Here is a 22733-nt window from a genome sequence, read left to right on the forward strand (position 1 = left end):
AATCAATTACCTGTACTTCTTACCTTTCTTTTATAGGCATTGTTATGGGCTTGTTGAGTCAGCCTTGGTTTTGGCCTTTTAATTAAAGTAAGTAATATTCTGATTATTATCCTCAATTGGGTTAATTACCTCCTAATCTGATAAGGGGTGTTCGGTCATATTAGGCCGAAGGGATACCCTGTTACCATTTCCTACGAGTAGGACTGAGTAAGGCCATATTCAGTACATGTTATATGGTAAAAACAAGTGATATATAGCTTGTTGCTTGAATATGTCTAAGAAAAGTTGTCATGATGCAAGTGTTCGACTGTAACTTAATTCTATCTTAGAGGATTTTGTCAATAGATACAAATATTTTAAATATTTTAACCGTGAATAGTTTATTTTAGTTTTTTTTTGTAAATTTTTTTCCTGAAATTATTTTGTCAAAATATGATAAAAATAAATTTTTTTTTCTAAAATAAGATAATATGTTTTTGCCACATTACTTTAAGTGTCATTTTTGTAAGAGATGATAATTATATCATGTAAAGATCAATATTTATTTTTTAATTATTAAAAAAATAAAATTGATGTTTTCTTTGAAAAGGTAAACAAAACTAAATTGAAATAATAACATTAATTGAAAATTAAGAAATGAAAAATCATTTTTCTCTCCAAAGGGCAACACTAGTGAAAAAACTGAAATTTGATTAGACCAAATCAGGGTGTTACATGAGCAGTGCAAATGTTGCTGGTGGGCTTGTCCCTTGGGATATGCTGCTCCCTCATTTGCATGGCCATTCTCAAAGCTGGCTTTCCAGAAGAATCAACACTGACACCTATGATTCTCTCGGGCATCATCCTCTTGTGACGTGGCAATGGGAATGCAGAGGATTTTCTCTAAAACTTTGTAAAATTTTAAGTTCGACCAAAATGTATAAGGAAGCTAGCTATCACAAACTTCAATGTCCTGAAGGCATAAGGAACATTGCTTGAGTTGTTTAATAAAAAAAAGTAAGGGTGGTAAGGTACTGATTCCAATTTCACTCCAAATTGTTGATTATTTAACCAAATCATGTAACATCAACTAAATGTTAACTTTTATTTTTATTATATTTTGACAAAATATCTATTACTTATTCTATTAATTTTTTATAAAGTAGTTTTTTAAAAAATTAATAATTATTTTAAAACTTTCTCTTTCTCTCGTAAGAGAAGATAATTAATTATAACTTTCTTTTTCATTTATATTAATTTATTTGATAAAAAGAGAGTAATAATATTTTTACAATATGTAAATTATTAATAAATTTAATGCTATTAATTAAAACATAGGTGTATAATTTGATAAAAAATAATTTATTTACTTTTAATTTGTTAAATTTTATTTTGTACAACTTAGTTTTTTTTTGGTATGTACAACTTAATTTTTGAACGTGTTAATTTTTTTATATTTTAATTTTTAAGAAATTAATTAGTTTCTCAGAATTGTCATTATTCAAATTTGGTCGAGTATATTGTATATTTTATATATATATATATATATATATATATATATATATATTAAAAACATATTTTTAACATTAAATTATATAAAATAAGTTTTTTAAATCCAAAACTAAAAGATGTTTTATTTTCTTATGTCCCATATAAAATACCATTATTATAGATCAAAATATATATTCACTGATGAATTGAATGAACTTGATTTTCAAGTCCTGTGCAGTAGATAAAAGCCATTTCATTTCACATAAACCATACAAGAAGGGTTTGGCGGCAACGTTTCAGAGGGAGGGTTTGGGAGAATGGGTCGGTGCCGAGCTGCGTCGCGGCCCGCCGACGATGACCCCAACCACAGGTTCGTTTCTGATTATAAATAAAAGCGCTTCTGTTTCAACTTTTGTGTTTGGACTTTGCTGCCGTCAAATTGAACTTGGGGGCAACGGAGATTCAATTATATTCAGTGTGACGTTGGCGTTATGAATGATTCCACAAACCAAACTTAGTTTCTTTGGACAGAAATTAAAGTAAATTATAATTTTGATGTTGCTTTTGGCTTAATTAACCAAGGATTTAGAATGTTAAAGCTTTTCACTGACTTGACTTCATTGGACTTAGGAGGTGTTCTGTGTTATGGACTTTATTGGACTTATGCCATTTTTTTCTTTTATCGTTGGAGTTAATGGTGTGTAGTGGTTTGTACAGAGGAGTGCTACTTGGTGGTTTGATTAATATGCACGGTTTTGTTTGAATGGAATAGTATTACTCTGAGATTCTTAGGTTTTGATTGGATGGTGAAATTTTGGAGATGGGAGGGGAGGGGTAGGTTTTTTGCTTCTCAATTAAGGAGTGATTGGAAGGTTACGAGATAATCTCTTGTTTAAATTCCTCCCATTTTTAAAAGTTTTTTTAAATAAAGTGAATCTTTTCTTACAACAATAACAATGACGACAAGGCATATTCCATTAGTTGAGATTGGTTACATGGATTATTTAACGTGCGAACCCTTTTGATGATTTATTCCTCGGTTACTTTTGGTCTCTCTTTAACCCTTTTCTTCATAGGGCTAAAAGCCATAACAATCAGGGTTCCTCCTTGGTGCCTTCAATGGCCTTCTTTGCGCATGTCCAAACCAAACCGTGTTAACTGATTTTCTGTCATCTTCTCCTCAATAGTTGTTATCCTAATTCTCCTCGTAAACAATAATTTCTTATCCTGTCTTTTCTCATGCTATCTTAAAGTGAATATTTTCTTAAAATGAGAAATAACCCCTTCCCTTCCTTCCTTCCTTCCTTTTCAAACTGCTTCATTTAATGAACACACACGTAGTGGGAACTTTTAGAGAAGATTTTAAATTGCAGTTGTGGTTATGTTGCAATTTCCAAAATTGTGAGCAGGTACAGCTGCTGAAGCCGGAATTGTGATTGTGGACCACAATTTTAAACCATGCTTTTGGATGTCTTGACTTTTGTTAAGATTTAGAGAATGAGAGAAAGAGATAGAGAAAGTTTAGAGAATTCAGAAAATTGATTTTGTATTGACTCTATTGAATAGTGGAGATTTACAAAGTATTCATGTCATAACTAAGCCCTAGCTATCTAACTGATTGAATCAGTTGAGAAAAGAGTTTGTTAACGCTGTCCTAATATGCATAATCAAATAACAGTGGGAACCACAATAACAATGATATTTATTCCAATATTGTCCCCTCAAACTCAAGGAGATCCAATTCCATGTATTTTGTGTGTGAGCACAGGACAGGATTGTGAGCTAAGGAAACAATATTGAGGTTGTCAAAGTAAACAATGGGATTTGACAAAGGAATTGTTAGTTCTTGTAGGAGTTACTGTATCCACTGAATTTCTGTTACAGTGGTTGCTTTGCTGGGCTTCGATATTCTGCTTCTGCATTGGATTGAGCAACAACATTTTGTTTTCTTGACCGCCAAGATACTAGATTTGGACCAAAATAGATGCAGGCACCTGAAGTTGACCTTTTGTCTTCTGGGTCTGAAGCCCAGTCCACATCACAAAAGCCTTGAATAACCAGATGAGATGAACTATGAGCTGGTTTAAGATGTAAGCCATGTGTAGTTGTTCCTTGTAAATATCTAAGAATCCTTTTAACCAATTTCCAATGACTTTTGAGAGGCTGTGAGCCTGTGACAGAACTAGCAGGCTCTGTTGACACTATAGTCTATAGCTGATTTCTGGACAAATAATGGTTGCATATTGTAATGCACCAACTATGGATCTATAGAGGCTGAATCAGACCCACAGGCACCAACCATAGGAGTAGAAATACCTTTTGCAGCTATCATGTTTGCTTGGCAAGGAGATCACAATTTATTTTGACCGAGACATTAGCACAGAACTATTTTAAAGAGTTTTAACTTCAATGCCCAGAAAATAGTCAACGACCCCTTGCTGTTTTATGATAAAGACAAAGCTCAGTTTGGTTATGAGTTGAATTTGAGATGGAAAGCTGCCTGTGACTCATATATTATCCACATAGACTAAAACTGTAAAACTTATAGACAGCTGGATGGAATTGATTACATAAACAGAGAAGGGTGACACTTACAGGACTTAAAAAACCATGATTATGGAGTGTTTTGTCAGAGCAACGATTTATCTATTGCTTCAAATCCCCGGAGGTTACATCATGTAAACTTCCTCCTCTAGGTAGCCATTGAGAAAAGCATTATGAATGTCAAGTTGCTGAACAGTCCAGTTGATGGAGAGCTAGAGTGAGCATAACTCTGATTGTGACAAGCTTGATCATGAGTAAGTTTCATCATAATCGAAACCAGGAAGAGAGTCTAAAGTCCACGTGTTGTTGGCTATGTGAGCTGAAAATTCCCTTTTCATTGCAGAATACCAATTCTGGTCGGAGAGTGCTTGCTTAAGAGAAGATGGTTCAACATGGGACAAGAGAGGAGTTGGAGGGAGTCACAGTTTGAAGATACTTGACTTGGATCTTGTTTGCATAGGAAGAGTTGAGGTTGGTCTTGTAGGATCTATGATTGGATTTGAAGTATCTGCAAATGTAGTATTGGAGCCAGTTTGCACTCTTGCAGGTTACAAAACTAGAGGGTGGGAGTCATCAGATGGAGCATTGGAGGGGAAAACTACTGGAGTAATAGCTGGTGCAGAAGAGTTTGGAGGAGAAATGTTTAGAGGTTTAATAACAGTTAGAGGTAATGAGGAAATTGACCGAGATGGGGAGGATGGATTAGGAAATTGATGCTTTATAACCCGCATCAATTTGAGGGGGATGTTAAACAAGAAATTTGTTATTATTCTTGTTTATGTTTGTGTATTAATTGGAATTATTTTCATTTCCTTTTATATGTGTATTGAATTAGGAAATAGAATTATTTTGTAATTAATAGTTGTACTTGTACTGTATCTGTACTATATATAGGGATGATTAGAATGAAAGAGAGGCATCAAGCAAATTATTTGACGTTTTAGACTGTACAAAATATTAGTAATGATGAAGATTTTGGTGTATTGGGATTAGGATTTGAGAGTGGAATGGATAATTCTTAGTTCTTACAATCCTTATTGATTGTAGTGAGTTTTCTCTGTTTTCTATGTGACTTAGGCCTCTACATCACTATAATATGAAACACATTAAATTTCTTGTCTATTTTTCTTCTCCATAATTTTTGCTAGCACACCAGGTTGCTGCAAAAAAGTTGGGCCTACATTTAGGTATTTAGTTGTGAAGAAATTCGATCAACATGTTGAATTTTTTTTTCTGCTAAAGGTTTATTTATTCTATGTTTTGAGGTGGAAAGAACAAAGATTGGGAAGTTATCTTGCAGGTTAATATTTATGAAAGTAAAAACTTTGGATTTTTTAAAAATATTTTTCATCCTTTCTTTTTTTCCCTCTTTTTGTGGGAAAATATATTGACAAGCATATAATTGGGGGAGATGTTTAGGAGTGTCAATCATTGTTGATGAAAATGAAGTATGTTGAGCGGTTTTGAGTAGAAATCGGGAAATATGGATTGTTAGTATGCTTTCTGTGCATAAGCTTTGAGGTATACATGGGCCCATAGCGTCAAAATTTCGGATGCTAGGGAATCTTAATGCTTTTTTGCTGCAGGTGGTTGTATTTATAGGTTTGAACTTTGAAGGTGAAAATTTTGAAAAGCTCAATCTTAAATGTTCTACAAATTATTAGGTCTTTTTCTCTTATAAAAGAAAAATGCATAGTTTTTCCTGTCCTAGGAAGATTTTGTCTTGTTTTAGATTTTTGTTTTTGGACATGCCATTGGATGGATCGAAATTCTTCTTGAATGCTTCTTGCTACATATTTTTGTTTAGTTACTCTCATGTTGTAATTCTGTTTGCTTTCTGTTACTAGGTCAAAGAGAAAAAGGGCTGCTTTGAATGTAGAAAGTCCAGAAACTTTACCTACAGGTGATTTTTCATTTGACAGATACCTGCCTTCTCTCCAAAAAGTTTACTAACATTTTTTGTAATCTAAATGTGGTTGGAGTAGGCCATGGATTAGCTGATAGTAAGGTATCACTTTATCACTGTAATTACTGTAACAAGGATATTTCGGGGAAGATTCGCATCAAGTGTGTTGTGTGTCAAGATTTTGATCTCTGTATAGAGTGTTTCTCTGTTGGTGCTGAGTTGACACCTCACAAAAGCAATCATCCGTATCGAATTATGGTATGAAACCTTCTGTGGCTTGTTCCTTTTGTATATTTATTGTATTACTTTCACAGATTTGCATCTTCATTTCTTTTCTTCAATATACAGTATGATATTGAATGTAATCTAGTTCTGCTAAGATCAGGATGCTGGTACTGTGGATAATTGATAACAGCTTCTTTCCTTCCTTGTGCATATCTTCTTTTGAATTTCTTTCCTCAAAAGAATGAAGAACAGGCAAGCATTAAATGCTAGAGACTGTACTAAAAAGGGTTGGCATTAATTCCTTAATGCCAATACTCTGTTGTGAGTAGTGCTAGCTTTAATTATCTGTATATATTTTGCATTATGATGTTAGCAGATTTTTACTTTGTTATAAGCAGTTGTATTAGGATTAGATTATATTGTTATGAGTTGTCATAATGGACCTGGCCCATTAGGGTCTCTACATATAGTAGAGTATTCAATTCCAGCACACTCTCTCTCTATGCTCTCCCGCTCTCTCTCTATCTCTTTCTACATCAATGGGTCAGATTTGGCTGTTACTGACTTTTCCTCTCTGCAATGATCAGCTATGCTAGTATATCACTTCTGAAGGGTGCTTTTCTAACTCTGTTCTGAAAATGCACATGAACTTCATTCTTTCTCTTCACTTGATGGTCATCACAAGAAGATAAATGCTGAGTGAGTGTTCTCAACTCTTTCTTCATATGTATGCCATCATCATGTGTGCAACATTTTGAGCTGAAAATAGTAAAATTTTATTGTGAATTGAAGTTTTCAGCATAGATGCATCCACGTTCATGGTTGTAGAAATTAAGAGAGAAAGAGCATAGAGAGAGAGACAAATTGGTGTGCTGGAATTGGATACTCTGTAATGTGTAGAGACCCTTATATTTATAAGGATACATATGTAACTTTACTGGGCCAAAACTATTATTATAATACTAAAATAAACCCTAATCCTAATACGTCTATTATAACTATTCATAACACTCCTCCTCAAGCTGGAGCATAGATATGAATCATGCCCAGCTTGTTACAAATATAATTGCTACGTGTCCCATTTAAAGCCTTTGTAAACACATCTGCTAGTTGGTCGTTTGTCCTAACATGAAAGATGGATATAAGCTTCTGCTGAACTTTTTCTCGAATAAAGTGACAGTCTATCTCAATATATTTCGTCCGTTCATGAAAAACTGGATTTGAGGCAATGTGTATCGTTGCTTGGTTGTCACCATGGTAGTCAAAATCGAGATGCTACGTAGGATCGGAGAGGGGATGAAAGATCGTAACTCGTAGAATCGTAACACGAATCGTAAGATCCTACAAAATTGTATAAATGCATGTAAAATAGTATAAATATAAAGATGGGGAAGTAAAACAAAGACAAATGAGGGAAGAGTTCAAACCAGAGACAGGGAAATGCTAAAAACAGAGACAGAAAAGAAGGAAAAGATGGATAAGGTAAGGTATTCCGTTAGAAAGACTATTTTAACCTCTAAAAAAATTTAAAATAAAGTGATTTTAAGGGCTAAAAGGGAAAGTCAGATTATTTTTAAAAATTAAGAAGTCTCTTTTACCTTTAAAAAACCCTAAAATTTGCTTCATTCTAGGGATAGAAAGGGAAAGTTGACTACTTATACCCAGCGGCACTGTTGCACTGCAAATGAGGCTCTGATGGTTGCAAATACAACTGGGATGACCACCACAGCAAAATGTTCCGCTTTGACAAGGTCGCCGATGCAAAGCACAGTGCCGGCACAGACAAGTTCGCCAGAGCAGACACAGTCATTCGAGCGAAAGCTACAGGGATCGCAAACCAAAACAGAGCACAGAAAGCAGAAAATCTCAGACCAAATCACATAAAAAATCCAATCGGGGAGCCAAAACGCAATCGCCGGAAAAACGCAGAGAAGTCGCACAACAGAGATGTAAAGTCTTGCAGAACAGAATGAAGAAGAAAGGAAGACGTCGTAGTGCGGAGTTTTTGGGATTTTAGGGTTCCAACTCCTTTAATGAAGTCGGGTCGGGTCGCAGGTCGTTGGCCCAAAATATCTTCTTCTCTGCACATCGGAATAGTGCGTTTTCAACTTTTTATGTCCCAGCAAGAACGATCCCACCGATCCCACCATTTCGTGTTCCCAGCACCAACTCAGCATGGAGGCGTGGTTAGAGATCGTAGAATCATACAATCCAAAATGCGATTTTGACTACCATGGTTGTCACACCAAAGTCGCATAGGCTTAGTGCTACCAAATCCTATCTCTTCCAACATATGTTTCAATCACATTAACTCAAAAGTAGTCTGAGTCATCGTTCTATATTCTGATTCTACACTTGATTTTGATACAATGTTTTGCTTCTTACTTTTCCACTAAATTAAATTACCTCCTAAGAATACACATTATCCAGTAATAGATTTTCTGTTCATAGATCCTGCCCAATCAACATCAGAAAATGCCTTTATCTGTGCATGTCCATGATCTTTATACACAATTCCTTTTCCTAGTGTTTTTTTCAAATACTTCACAATGCAGATTAGTGCTTCTCAATGAGTATTCGTCGAAGATGACATAATCTGGCTAATAACACTCACTAGAAAAGCAATATTCGGCCTTGTGACAATCAAGTAATTTAGCTTGCCTATTAATCTTTTGTATTTCTGTGGATCTGCAAAAGGAACTCCATCTGCTATCAGTTTCACTCTTGGCTCTATAGGTGTCTCACATGGTTTAGCTCCTTTTAGTCCCGTCTCAGTCAATAAGTCTAAGACATAGTTTCTCTGTGAAAGAAAGATTCCTTGCTTGGAGTACATGACTTCAATACCCAAGAAGTATTTTATAATTCCGAAGTCTTTTATCTGAAACTTGGTTTGAAGAAATTTTCTTAGGTTGCTGATTCCTTCTTTGTCCCTACCTGTAATAACAATATCATCAACATAAACAAGTAAAATACAAGCATGATTAGTTTGTTTGTAAAACACTGTATAATCACTCTCATTCCTCACTAATCCAAATTCTAGAATCACGTCAATAAATCTCTCAAACCATGGTCTAAGTGATTGTTTCAAGCCATATAATGACTTCTTTAAACGACACTCTCTTCTACACTCTCCCGGGCAACAAAGCCAGGTAAGTCTCCATGTAAGAATGTATTCTTCACATCTAGCTGAAATAATGGCCAATGAAGCATAGCCACAAGAGAAATGAAGATGCGAATAGATGAGAGTTTAGCTACTGGAGAGAACGTATCAGTGTAGTCAACGCCATAAGTTTGGGCATACCTTTTTTTGCAACAAGGTGTGCCTTCAAACAAGCCACAAAACCATCTGAATTAACTTTCACAGTGTAAACTCACTTACAACGCCATCAGGAAGAGGAACCAAATCCCAATTATCATTTGTCTCAAGAGTCAACATTTCTTCCTCTATAGCATGTCTCCAACCATCATGACTGAGGGCATCTGCAAAGGTCTTAGGAACAGAGAGAGAGAGTCTACACCAGCCATGAAGAATTTAGATGTAGAGGATAAATGAGCAGACGTCACATAAGATCAAATAGGATATGTGCAAGATCTTACCTTTTCAGATAGCAAGAGGAAGGTGAAGGTCAAACATAGGATCTGTTGATACCTGAGGAGATGATGGTAAAGGTTGAGTATAATTTTGAATATCATTAGCCACGGTGGGCACATCATCTGAAAGCTGTTTTGGCCGGTGAGAGTATATCTATTCAAAGAACTTGAAACCTATATCAATAGGAGCCAGAGGTGCAACGGGATGTATAAATTGGACAAGAGTATAAGTCAAGAAAGGTTCATCTACCTCATACATGGACTCAAAAGATGAGGACTTAAAGAATGAAAGACCTTCAAAAAAAGGCACATAAGAGGAAATAAGATAGTGACTAAGATTAGGAAAAAAACAATGGTAACTTTTTGTGACCGAGAATAACCCAAAAATACACATTTGAGGGACTTCAGATCAAGTTTAGTTACCTGAGAACAAACATCAAACATAAAACAAGTGCAGCCAAAAATTTAGGAGGTAAAGAAAAGAGAGATTGTGATGGAAAAAGTATAGAGTGGGGAATCTCACCATGTAACACAGATGATGATATGCGATTAATTAAATATGCAGCAGTAAGAATAGCATCAGCCCAAAAAGGTTTGGGAACTTTCATTTCAAACATTAAAACATGGGCTACCTCCGTAAGATGACGATTTTTATGTTTAGCTGCTCCATTTTGTTGTGGGGTAACAATACAAGAAGACTGATGAAGTATGCCATATTTATTCATAAAATTAGTGAAGGATGCAGAAAAATATTCTTTAATATTATCACTTCTAAGAATGCGCACACAAGTATTAAATTGAGTTTTAATTTCAGTATAGAAATTATAAAATATAAAAAAGACTTTAGATCTAGATTTTATCAAAAATAACCATATTGCACGAAAATAATCATCTACGAAGGTAATAAAATATTTAAAACCAGATTTAGAAGTAACTGGACAAGGGTCCCAAACTTCAGAATGAACAATTTCAAAGGAGGCATGAGCCTTTTTATTTAAACAAGGTAAATAAATATTACGATGATGTTTAGCAAACTGACATGACTCACAATAAAAATTAGATTCTATACCAGGATATAATTTCTTAAGAATTCCTAAAGATGGATGACCCAGACAACAATGAAGTTGGAAATGAGACACTGTTTCCTTCCTAGACACAATAGAAGCTTATAGAAGTCCTTCTTCTTTTAATAGATACAACCTATTAGATACTCTACCTTTACCAATAATCCTGTGTGTCACCAGATCCTGAAAAGGACAAGAATGAGAAATGAATGTTACTAAGCAATTTAATGAAGTGATTTGACTAATGGACAATAAATTTAAGGAGAATTGAGGCAAACATAAAACAGAGGATAAAAGGTAAGGTTGAAACTGGGGTGGTACACTTGCTGCCCTTAATATGGATAGTAGAATCATCAGCGAGTGTTACAGAAGAATGAGAACTAGGTAGACAAAAAGAGGAAAGGATACCTGAATCTCCAGTCATATGATCAGTAGCGCCAGAATCAATGACTCAACGCCTGGAAGAAGAGGAAAGACATGCAGTAGGATTACCTTTTTGAACCAAAGTGACTATAGAGGATGTAGACGGCTGTGAGGAAATCTGAAACTGAGTATATTGAATAAATTCCTCATCACTCATACGCACAATACGTCTTTTCTCTTGAGTAGCTGTATCAGGTTGAGACACCGAGTTAGCGAAGCAGGAATTCCTTGTAAGTGAAAAAACGACTGATTCTGTGAAGGATGACTGCACTGATTCCAATAATGGCCAAATTTGCCACAGTTGTAGCACTGTACAATACCACGACCTCCACTACACCCACGGCCATGACTACCTCTACTACCATTGCGACCACCACGGTGACCGTATTGGGCTGCCAATGCAGAGTGGTCAGGAGACTCATTTTCTGTAGTGCTCTTGAGTTTCTCAAAGGAAGACTGCATAACTTTGGAGAAGACATCGGTAAGATTATCAACCTGCTTGCTTGATAGAATTTGAGACCGAACTACCTTATATTCCGGATCAAGTCTGGAGAGCCAACTCAAAGCCGTGAGTTTCTTTATTGTGCTATCATCTCGTCAATAGTTTTGCAGGCTAAAAGAGATTGTATCTCCTCAGCATGCTTCTTAAACTCCAAAAAAATAGTCCATTAGCTTCTGCTTATTTTGTTTGGGTCGATAAACTTCTTGCAAGAGAGCATATAACCGATTCAAATTATCAGATTTTTCAAAAATAAATTGCAAAAAATTCCACAACTCCTTCACAGTTTGCAATGGGTAATAATCACTTTTATTCGTCTATTAATAGAGTTTACTAGCAACACAAGGATCTTTTTATTGCGTATCTTCCATGTGTCAACATCGTTAGAATTGAAAGGTGGTGTTTCAGTCAAATGATTATCTTTTTCCATTCCACCCAAGCTAATTTCAACCAAATACTTCCACTCCATATAATTCTTACTATCTCCATCCAGCTTAACATTGGTAAGTTTGGATAGAGAAACAATCTTCTTAACAGCCCCCTTGGTGCATCCTGCACATTCTGACTATCATGTTCAGACATTGTATATGCACAAACAGTGATAAAATTGCTTGGATTTCATCTCAATGGCTAGAAAGAAATGCCACATTCAAACTGTAAACGTTGAATTACTACATATTCTGATCATCGGAAAAATTTTTGATCCCCACAGCAGCCATGATTGGCCTCTTTTGAAGCTGCTGTTTTTTTTTTTTTTTTTTTTTTTTCTGATAGTGGTGGAGTGGTGGTGGCAGCATGGTGGTGGTGGCTGCGACTAAGGCGACCAAAGAGAGAACCTAGATGGCTCTTGATACCATGTAGAAATTAAAAGAGAAAGAGTATAGAGAGAGAGACAGATTAGTGTGCTGGAATTGGATACTCTACAACGTGTAGAGACCCTTATATTTATAAGGATACATATGTAACTCTATTGGGCCAAGCCTATTATTATAATATTAAAATAAACCCTAATCCTAGTACATCTATTATAACTATTCATAATAATGGTTAATATATTAGGGTTTTAATTTAAATTAACATCATCTTGTTTTGGTATAGGATAATCTATCTTTTCCACTTATATGTCTAGATTGGAATGCAGATGAAGAGATGTTACTTCTAGAGGTATGTGATTTCAGAATGGGTAATACTTTTGTTTTGTTTTTGCTTTTGACTGCAAATGGTACTTGCTTTTCTAATTTGTTTCGCTTGTTATCAAAATTTTTGTATCTAAACAAATTTGTTTCATTATAGGGCATTGAAATGTATGGATTTGGGAATTGGAATGAAGTTGCGGAATATGTTGGAACAAAAAACAAATCTCAATGTATTGACCACTATAATGCTGTATATATGAATTCACCATGTTTTCCTCTCCCTGTAAGACTATATAAGAACTATGTCACTAATAGTGTAGTATACTTGCAACCATATTTGAATGCTTGGTGTAATTGTTCATATGCACACCCAGGATTTGTCTCATGTTATGGGAAAGAGCAGAGAGGAACTCCTTGCCATGGCAAAGGGACATGAAGCCAAGAAAGGTTTTTCTCAATGAACTAAATCATGAACATACATATATAGTATGTAACCAAGTGGTTGAAATTGATAGGGCTTTTGATGTTATAGAGATATTTACAAAGTAGTTGCACAAATAGTTAAATGGTTTTAGTTTGAAGGGCTAGGACTCTTATATAGTAGGAGGAGGGAAAACCTTTGGTGAAGGGGAAACCCTCATAGGAGAAATCTCTCCTTTTCTTTGTTGTCATGCCAACATCATTTCTCATTACATGTTGTTGAAAATAACTGTAAATAAATAGGGAATATTTATTTATTATTTAGATAGCGGTAATTGTGGTCAATATGTAACAATTTGTAATTATTACGTAGTCATTATAAATAAAGTCCTTTGTTGTGTATCATACACACAGATTTCACTCAATTTCTTCTCTCTCAACACATGCTTTTGGTCATTTTTAAACCCCATATTCTACATTTTTATATCTTTTAGTTGTTGCAGAATTTCCTCCAACTGCAGAGCTTACTCTTAAAGAAGAACCTCCCTTTTCTGACGGAATAAAGTACAGTTCACCCCCTTTCCCTGATTATTTGAATTGATCATTTTTTAGTTTTACTGTGGTAATTCTTTGGTGTAACATCTCAGCTATGAAGAATCCAAGAAGGCAGAAATCACTAATCAAAAAGTGTCTAGGTTAACCTCAGGTACAATCATACAGCTAGAAAAAGTCTGTCATTTTCATTTTGTACTGAAATTTTAGTTATTGGGTATAATTTATATGGATGATATGGGTTCAGCATGTGGCAAAGCTTATTCAAGTACAACTAAGAAGGCTTCCAATGTGAGCCAGAGTAATGATGGAGTTAAGGTGGAAGGTATGTTTTATGAATAGTGCTGTGAAAGATACAGCCTCTGTATTTTGTTTATCAAGTTTACATTTCTTTTGATATGGTTGTTGCATTTGACAGTTTGTAACCAATTTGAAGCCGTGGGTCTTTTGATGATTTGGAAAATATTTCACAAATTTAAATTAATTGTTCATGGAATTTAAACCTCAACAAACTGTGGGTTAACAAAATCTTCTACACACACATAGTAATGTTTAGGCTGGAAGGTTGAAGTTATTAGTTGAAGACACATGAATGATTTTATTTGTAGTACTTCCATTCACACAAAAATTTAATTGGAATGCACTGGTGGTGTAAAGGTTTTGTTTTGTTCTGTAATATAATTATGGATTGCCATATCATTGAAAATCTTGAGCTTTGCCCCAGGTCTCACCCATTAGGGTCTGGGTGTGGTTCTGAATTTGATGCAGGGACGTCAAGTATTGGTTTGGTTTTGATATTATTCTCAAGCTGATCCAAACCAAACTTCATGTTATATTTATAATTGATTAGGATGATTTTTTTGCAGCAAAACCGATCTGAACTGAACTGCAAATATTCCTACTAACAATAATTAGATCCCTAAATATGACGTTTTACTTTCCCGGGTTTCATTAACTTTATCCAATGCACAAAAACATTACTCATTCAATTCTAGACTCAAGTGAAATTAGCTTTGATGCTTGATTAAATAAAATATCTATTACATTCAATAATAAGTGAAATGTTTGATATGTCTTGTCCTCAAGGTGACCACCTCTTTTGGTAATACCTGAGCCACACACCTGGCTTATGAAGCTCAAACTTTGACACAAACAATCAAACACGACTAATGTCTAAAATATAAGATGCCAGGACATGCATGTGCACACACACATAATATTTCCTATGACAAGCCTCACAAAAGAATATTCAGAGATACTATTTTGCAATGGAGGCTGTGTATACCAGTGTTTCAAGAGGATGAAATGCCCATACTTGAACATCTATCTACTATGACCATCAAAACTGTGTCAAAAACCTTGGATTTGTGCTAACCAGTCACAAAATCCAAAGAAATGCCCTCCCAAATGTGAGAGGGAATAAGCAGTGTCTGTAAAAATCCACTTGGCAGCACAGCAGCACACTTTTGCCTCTGACACACATCACATGTTCTCACAAATTCCTAAATTTGTTTCTTGATTCTTAACATGCATAACTCAGGTGCTAATGTCATACTATATTTGGATGTTTCACAGTTTCAAAGATGTAGTCTGTTTTTGTCTTTTGCTTAACTGGAAATTTAACGAGCATTGAGTTTTATGTATTTAATATGTTGAAAATTGCATTTTATTTAGTAGAATCTCAAGCTGATCGGAGCATTGGAGAGAAGAAACCTAAAATATCTGGAGAAGATAGGCCTTCTATGACAGAGTTGAGTGGATACAGTTTTAAAAGAGAGGAATTTGAAATTGAATATGACAATGATGCAGAGCAAGTGTTGGCAGATATGGAATTTAAGGACACTGATACTGAAACTGAACGTGAAATGAAATTGCATGTGCTCCATATCTACTCAAAAAGGTATGAGTACTGTATGTTGTTGTTGAAGAAAGAAAGCTTCTTATTCTTATATATAAAAGAAAACCAAATTAATTATTTAAAAATGTCACTTTTTTGTATAATTAAATTTCAAATATATTTTCAAAGACTTTCTTAGAATTATAACTTTTGAAGGTAAAATGGAAATTGTGGAGCTGAGTTGCCTTATCGGGTTGGAATTGGTTTTCCCTTTCCCATTTTAAAATCCCAAATCCCAACTATGTGGGAGGAGAGACCTTCCTGTCCCCATCCCATCATGTTGACATCGCTACTGCTGTGACGTGTAAAAACTCTTGTATTGCCAAGTCCTGTTTGTAATATTATTTATTTGCCTTCATACCTGATGCAAAAATATGTGACTATTGAGCAGATTAGATGAACGGAAGCGCAGAAAGAATTTCATACTTGAAAGAGATTTACTTTATCCTGATCCTTTTGAGAAATCTCTCTCATCTGAAGAGCTTCAAATATGTCAGCGTTACAAGGTCTTCATGCGGTTTCACTCAAAAGAAGAGCATCGGGAGTTGCTAAAAAATATTATTGAAGAACACCGGCTTGCCAAAAGAATACAAGATTTACAGGTATTACATTCTACTACACATTCTAATGGTGTCAGCATTCTTTATTCATAGATATTTTTATTTTCTCGTTTATAAAGGGTAGCAGTCTCTGATGCACAGATACTTCAAAATTGACAACATAGCCATATCATACCCATATCGGATACTCAATATACATATCATACAGTTGCCGCCATATCCAAGTTTAATTGCATTACTTATATACTTTTAAATTTTTAATATTTATTTTTTCTTTAGATAATAAAGAGATTAATATTTTAATTTTAATATGATATTTAGTTAAATTTGATCATGATTATACTTTTATAATAAATTTTCAACAAATAAAAGATCAATAATAATACAATTATGATAGCAAACTAATATAAATTTTAGATATATTAAAAATATAAAGAAATCAATAAAGATAAATGAATAAAATATAAGTAATTTATAAAAATAATTTTTTGTTAATATGGTTTTTGCTAAACCCGTTTCTTATTTTATAGATAAATTAATATATTTATGTATCGTACCGTATCATACTTAATACTTGTACCCATGCAACTTGGGTGGCAGCACTCACTTAAATCGAGTTTGAATGAAAGCAAGTTAGATCCGTAAATAGCCTTTTACTTTAATATGTAGTTTATTCCTTCAGTTTTTTGTTAATTCCAACCGTACTCTCTTGATGTTCAAAATGTTGAGATTTTGCATTGTTTTTTGCAATTAAAGAGAACTGATAACTCAAAATGTGTGAATAGATTAATATGATTGTGGAAAATTTAAATTTATTTCCTCACACTCTTTGAGGTGCAGAAAGCTCACAATTTAAAGATTGTGTTGGCTACTAAGCTTTAACCAATGAAATCCCATAAAAGAAGGAATTAAAGTCAACAAAACTGATAGAAATTCAATAAGAAAAAGACAGTGTGTTATAGAATTTAATAGTAGAAAACAAACCCAAAAGTGATAACCAGAGCCTATGGCTCCTACAAGACCAATGAAAATCCTGCTCCTCCTAACAGGAAAAAAATCTCAGCCTATCTCCCGCTAACTCTCCCCCTTACACCATCTACTCTTTCCCCCTGTAACTAACTCATACCTTGCATTTCCTTTTCTACCCTCTTGCTCTTTGTCTTCTCACATACACCTCCCATGCTTTGGGCCTCTCTTCGTATCCAACTGGTCATTTGGGGAAGCAGCGCAATTAAGCAATTAATACCCTCCGCAGGAACAGCAACCTTGTCCTCAAGGCTAAAATTTGGAAATTGACTTTTCATGAAAATCTGCCTCTCAAGTGGAATGTTCAGTAGCCAATCCTTTCCACTAAATCAAATATTCTTTGGATAAGATACTATTGAGAAAAGAGAACAAGAAACATAGGATGAATCTGTGTTTTGACTACACATTAGAATATATATTTATAATAGGAACTATTGATACAAGAATAAGAAGTTATTGTAATTACAAAGATACTAATTTTCTTATTTATAATATTACTATAATTACATAATTCCAACACTCTCCTTCAAGCTTGAGCATATAAATCATATGCACCAAGTTCATTTCATATATAACTAATTCAAGGACCTCTTAAAGACTTGGTATAGACATTTGCTAGTTGATCATGAGAATTTACGAAACTAGTAGTGATGTCTCCAGATAAAATCTTCTCTTTAATGAAGTGACAGTCTATCTCAATATGTTTAGTCTTCTCATGGAAAACTGGATTTGATGCAATATGTAAAGCTGCTTGATTATCACAAGTATGTGTCATTTCTCTAACTTCTCCAAATCTCAATTCTTTGAGTAGTTTAAGCCATATAAGTTCACAAGTGGCTAAAGTCATGGCTTGATACTCTGCTTCTGCACTAGACCTTGCAACTACACTTTATTTCTTGCTTTTTCAGGAAATTAGATTTCCACCAATAAGGACACAATAGCCAATGTAGACCTCCTATCACTAGGTGATTCTGCTCAATCTACATTTGAATATCCTACAACCTAAGTATGTCTTTTGTCTTTATATAAGAGATCTTTTCTTGAAGCTCATTTAATATATTTTAGAATGCGGATTACTATATTCTAATGTCCATTATAAGGAGAGTTAAGGAACTGACTTACCACATTGACTGCAAAAGAGATGTTTAGACGAGTAACTGTCAGATAGTTTAATTTTTCAACAAGTCTTCTATACCTTTCTGGATCTGAAAGTGGCTCTCCTTGACATGGTAGAAGTTTGGTATTAGGATTTATAGGAGTATCAACAGATTTGATCCCCATCAATCTTGTTTCCTCTAGGATATCCATTGCACACATCTTTTGGGAAATCACAATACCATTCTTGGATTGTGCCACCTCAATCCCCAAAAAGTATCGAAGTCTACCAAGATATTGTTTGAAAGTGCTGACAAAGGTGTTGCTTTATCTGTTCAATACCATGATGATCACTTCTTGTAATGACAATGTCATCTACATACACAATTAAGTAAATACAAGGTTGAATGACGATAAAAAATGTAGTGATCTACTTCACTTTGAGTCATGCCAGATTGTTGAACCACCATGCTGAATCTGCCAAACCATGCCCTTTGAGATTGTTTGAGACCATAAAAGGATTTTAAGAGACGACAAATAAATCCTAAAGACTCCCCATGCAACAAATCTAGGAGGTTGCTCTATATAGACTTCTTCAAGATCACCATGAAGGAAAGTATTCTTGATATCAAGCTGAGAAAGAGGCAAGTGACGAATAGCAACCATAGATGAGTCGCTGGACATATGTCATTTTGGCTACTGTAGAGAAAGTGTCACTGTAGTCCAAACTAAATATCTGTGTATAACCTTTGGCCACCAAATAAGCCTTAAGGTGATCAATCTTGATTTTATAGATTCACCTGCAACCAAAAAGAAACTTTGCAGGAGGAAGAGGAACAAGGTCCCAAGTACTACTATTCTGAAGAGCACACATTCATCAATCATCGCTTATTTTCAACTGGGATGTGAGAGCATTACCTGTGGACTGAGGAATAGAAATAGAGGGCAAAGAAGACAAACAAGTATAATGAGAAGAAGACAATAACAATACCCTAATATTGTGTATAGGACCCATTAGCCATTGTGATAGAATCTTCTTACTTCAGCAACTTCAACTCCTCAAAAGGATTATCCAACCGATCACTCCCAAATCTAACTATCAAAGTTTGTTTTAGATTATCCCATGTTGGTTCCTCCTCCTTGCTCCACAATTTGAACCAATCAACCGTGTCCCCTCCATGCAAATTTTAGCCAATGTCACTTTCACTACCTCACTTGTCCCATGCACATCAAAATAAGTCTGCTCTGCAAATCCATTCAGGAAGATCAACGCCATTGAAGGTGGGGAGTTCCACCTTGACAGAAGAATGAAACTCAACATCAAGGTTTCCTCTCCGTACACTCTCGTCATTCACGTCTCCAATTCTCTCTCCACTTGACTCCGTATGCGGCTGGCCTTCTGGCACTTTAGCAGTGCTCATCTTTTGTATTTCCTTTAACAATTCTTGCTGCGGGACATTCATCTTTCTTGTTATGTTTGATAGCATCTTTTGCTAAGTTTCGATGTTCTGAACTATAGATTTGAGAACCTCTACTCTCTTGTTCATCCTTGTTGACATGGGGTAGGATCCGGCAAGTCGGACCAATTGTTAGGATTCAGAGATGAAATCAATGAAAAAATTAGAGAAAAATGGTTATATTGATCTTAGAAAGAATTTGGATTACAAAGAATCTTCCAGAGCTAATAGCTCGTAATGAGAGAATGAAATTCTCTCCAAAACAACCAAGAAAGAACATGCCTCAATGGAGAACTAACTCTCTATTTATAGTATCAATTAGCAATATTAACAAACTAACAACTGACTCTTTTTTACCCTTCCTCCTAACATAAACCTTCCACACTTTAGGTCTCTTATTGATATCAATCATCTGCTCCTCTGCCATGGTTCTACCAAAACCTTGAAGTCTCACAAATTCTTGTACAAAGACCATTGCACTACTCTTTATAGAATAAGGATACTTAAGCAATGTTATCAATGGGGGATGTGACGGGTCATGGCAGACAGCAAAAATATTGGCATAAAATTATGGCAGAAGCATGGCTATATATATATATATGTTGCAAAATGTGATATAAAGCTAGAAAACTAACTACATACAAAAGAAAGAAGATTTTGAGGAAAAAAGAATACAAAGGCTGTAAAATAGAGAAAAAAGACTGAAGTTATAATAGAAAAACAGAATTAAAAATAAAAATGGAGAAGGAAACTTGGAAGTGAAAACAGAAAAATAGAATGAAGGAAACAGAATAATAAGGAAAAATGAAAAAATGGGGGAGGAAAACAGAATTGAACAAAAAAATGGAATAGGGGAGGTAAAATCTAAAAAAGAGGGAAACTGAAGATGCTGAGAGAGAAACAGAACACTGAAGAACATAGCACCAGAAGAAGCAAAATAGACGCCAAGAGAGTGACAAATAGAGCACTGTATGAAGTAGAAAAACAGAGCCTAGTGAAGCAAAATGGAAAATAGATACCGAAAAACAAGGTCCATAGTTGGTGCGGTTTCTTGAGATTTAGCCTTGATCAAATTATATTAATATTGAGCACATCTATCAAAGTGTTCTGATACGATGCCATCCCATTTGAGATATCTTGAAGGATGCTCGAATTGCTGGCTGTGTAACCGCTGCTGAAGCTTATCAATATATTGAACAAAAGAGGACAAAGGAAGCTGAATCAGGTACATGTAAAGAAATTGGTCACATTGGAACAAGTGCTAAGACGGTACAGAGGCCCAGTTATTTCAAAGGAGAACTTGATAGTAGTCCACAGGGTCTTCAAAAGGGGACTACAGCTTTACTTAATGGTGCCAAAGATTCATCTACTGTCATACAAGCTATCACAAGGTCGCTAGAAGAGTGGGATATTAGTGGATTTGCAGGGGCTGAATTGCTATCTGAATCTGTGAGAATTCTCTCCCTTGTTCGATAGAACTTCATTTCTCTTTTTATGTTTCTGTTATCTTTCTTTTAGCTTTGTTTGTTTGGATTTTTTATTTTAGTTTTTGGGGGATAAGGCTGTGTACAACTCTACATCTGACCCTCCCAAAACCGCAAAACGGTGGGAGTTTTGTGCATTGCGGATACCTTTATAAAATGTTTGCGGGTGGGGCTATGTATCTGATTTGTTCTTTGACAATGATTAACTTGCAGGAGAAAAATCTTTGTAATGAGATCAGAATACTACCGTCACACTATCTCAACATGCTGCAGACAATTTCATTAGAAATTTCAAAGGGCAGTGTAACCAAGAAGTCTGACGCACATACACTGTTTAAGGTAGATCCAAGCAAGGTTGACAGAGTTTATGATATGCTTGTGAAGAAACGAGTTGTAAAAGAATAATGATGCAATTTCAGTTACTGTACTATTACTGGAAAATAAAAAATGAGAAATCTTGGTTCAAGAGGGATGATTTTTTCGTTGTACAAGTTCCTTCCTCAACAATGGATTGCCATCTTTTTCATTCCTTTGGCATTTTCATCTTTTAGTGCATACTTGGGTATATAGAAACTGGATTTCCGTGATGCAATGATGGATAAAAAATCCCATCCTGCAAGATCACTTTCTTTTTTTGTCTTTCAAGTTTCATGTTTCTTCCTGTTAGTAAGGTGTCGTGCACGTAAATTATGCTCTTCATATTTGCCATATTCAAGCAAACTTTTCCTTTATTTGTTTGCATTCGTGGTTGATATAATTGATTTTTTAGTTTTCAAAAATAGCCTTTTAAATCGAAATTTATTTAAGTGATATTTACTCATTTTATGTTGCTCGTGATCCATTTTATTTTAGTTAATGTAACAAGTCAAGCCATTACAAGGAAATTCTAAATTTACCAACTATTACATAATCATCTCTTTTTTCTTCGTATAATTAAAAGTTCATTCGTATTTTCTTTAAACAAAAAAATTGTAATGAAGTACATAATATATAGAAAAGGTCTAGGTCACCTGTGACAGTCCTTAACCTATAGTGCAGTATCTTAAATATTAAGGTTTTTAAAATGATTGAAATGATTCTTATTAATTTTTAATTTAAATATTGACAAAATGCATTATGTGACTAGTATGTGACTATTATTTTTTTGAATTATTCCGGTGACTGGTTTCAATCGTCTGTAAATTAAATATTGACAAGTTGCATTGAAATAGTGTTTTTTTTTTTTTTAATTTTATTGTGGATTTTAACATGGGGAAGTGCAAAGCTTCCTCACATGCACCAGGATGCAATGACTGTTTGCAGCAAGTTTATTACATATTTTAAAATATAGTAAGTCTAGTACATAGAAGTTTTAAAAAAATATTCTTCAGTCCTTTTGTATTAA

General features: G+C 34.7%; 1 protein-coding gene across 3 annotated transcripts; it reads left to right on the forward strand.

Annotated features, from left to right (window-relative positions):
* Window positions 1-1688: 1688 nt before the first annotated feature.
* Window positions 1689-22075, forward strand: LOC113856341 (transcriptional adapter ADA2-like). Of its 3 annotated transcripts, XM_027488143.1 has the most exons (14): window positions 1756-1840; window positions 5280-5314; window positions 5862-5917; window positions 6000-6178; window positions 12821-12886; window positions 13016-13141; window positions 13233-13305; window positions 13782-13842; window positions 13926-13984; window positions 14078-14155; window positions 15508-15730; window positions 16119-16329; window positions 21009-21314; window positions 21563-21873. In XM_027488143.1, exons 4-14 carry the CDS (start codon window positions 6176-6178, stop codon window positions 21752-21754), a joined length of 1398 nt encoding a protein of 465 aa, XP_027343944.1. In that variant the 5' UTR covers window positions 1756-1840; window positions 5280-5314; window positions 5862-5917; window positions 6000-6175; the 3' UTR covers window positions 21755-21873. The 3 variants fall into 3 exon arrangements, with proteins under 3 accessions (XP_027343930.1, XP_027343936.1, XP_027343944.1); XM_027488129.1 differs by lacking the exon at window positions 5280-5314 and having other exon boundaries at window positions 1689-1840; window positions 15505-15730; window positions 21563-22075; XM_027488135.1 differs by lacking the exon at window positions 5280-5314 and having other exon boundaries at window positions 1719-1840.
* Window positions 22076-22733: the final 658 nt, after the last annotated feature.

Source organism: Abrus precatorius, unplaced genomic scaffold (genome assembly GCF_003935025.1).
Source record: "Abrus precatorius isolate BTA unplaced genomic scaffold, Abrus_2018 Scaffold1, whole genome shotgun sequence".
Classification (NCBI taxonomy): domain Eukaryota; kingdom Viridiplantae; phylum Streptophyta; class Magnoliopsida; order Fabales; family Fabaceae; genus Abrus; species Abrus precatorius.

Bases quoted from the DNA above. Each gene is read 5' to 3' on its own strand.
- LOC113856341 (XM_027488129.1), top strand. From the start codon at position 1,788: ATGGGTCGGTGCCGAGCTGCGTCGCGGCCCGCCGACGATGACCCCAAC. The intron at 5,918-5,999 runs GTGATTTTTCAT...TGGTTGGAGTAG, and splicing joins TCCAGAAACTTTACCTACAG to GCCATGGATTAGCTGATAGT. The intron at 16,330-21,008 runs GTATTACATTCT...GATATCTTGAAG, and splicing joins AAAGAATACAAGATTTACAG to GATGCTCGAATTGCTGGCTG.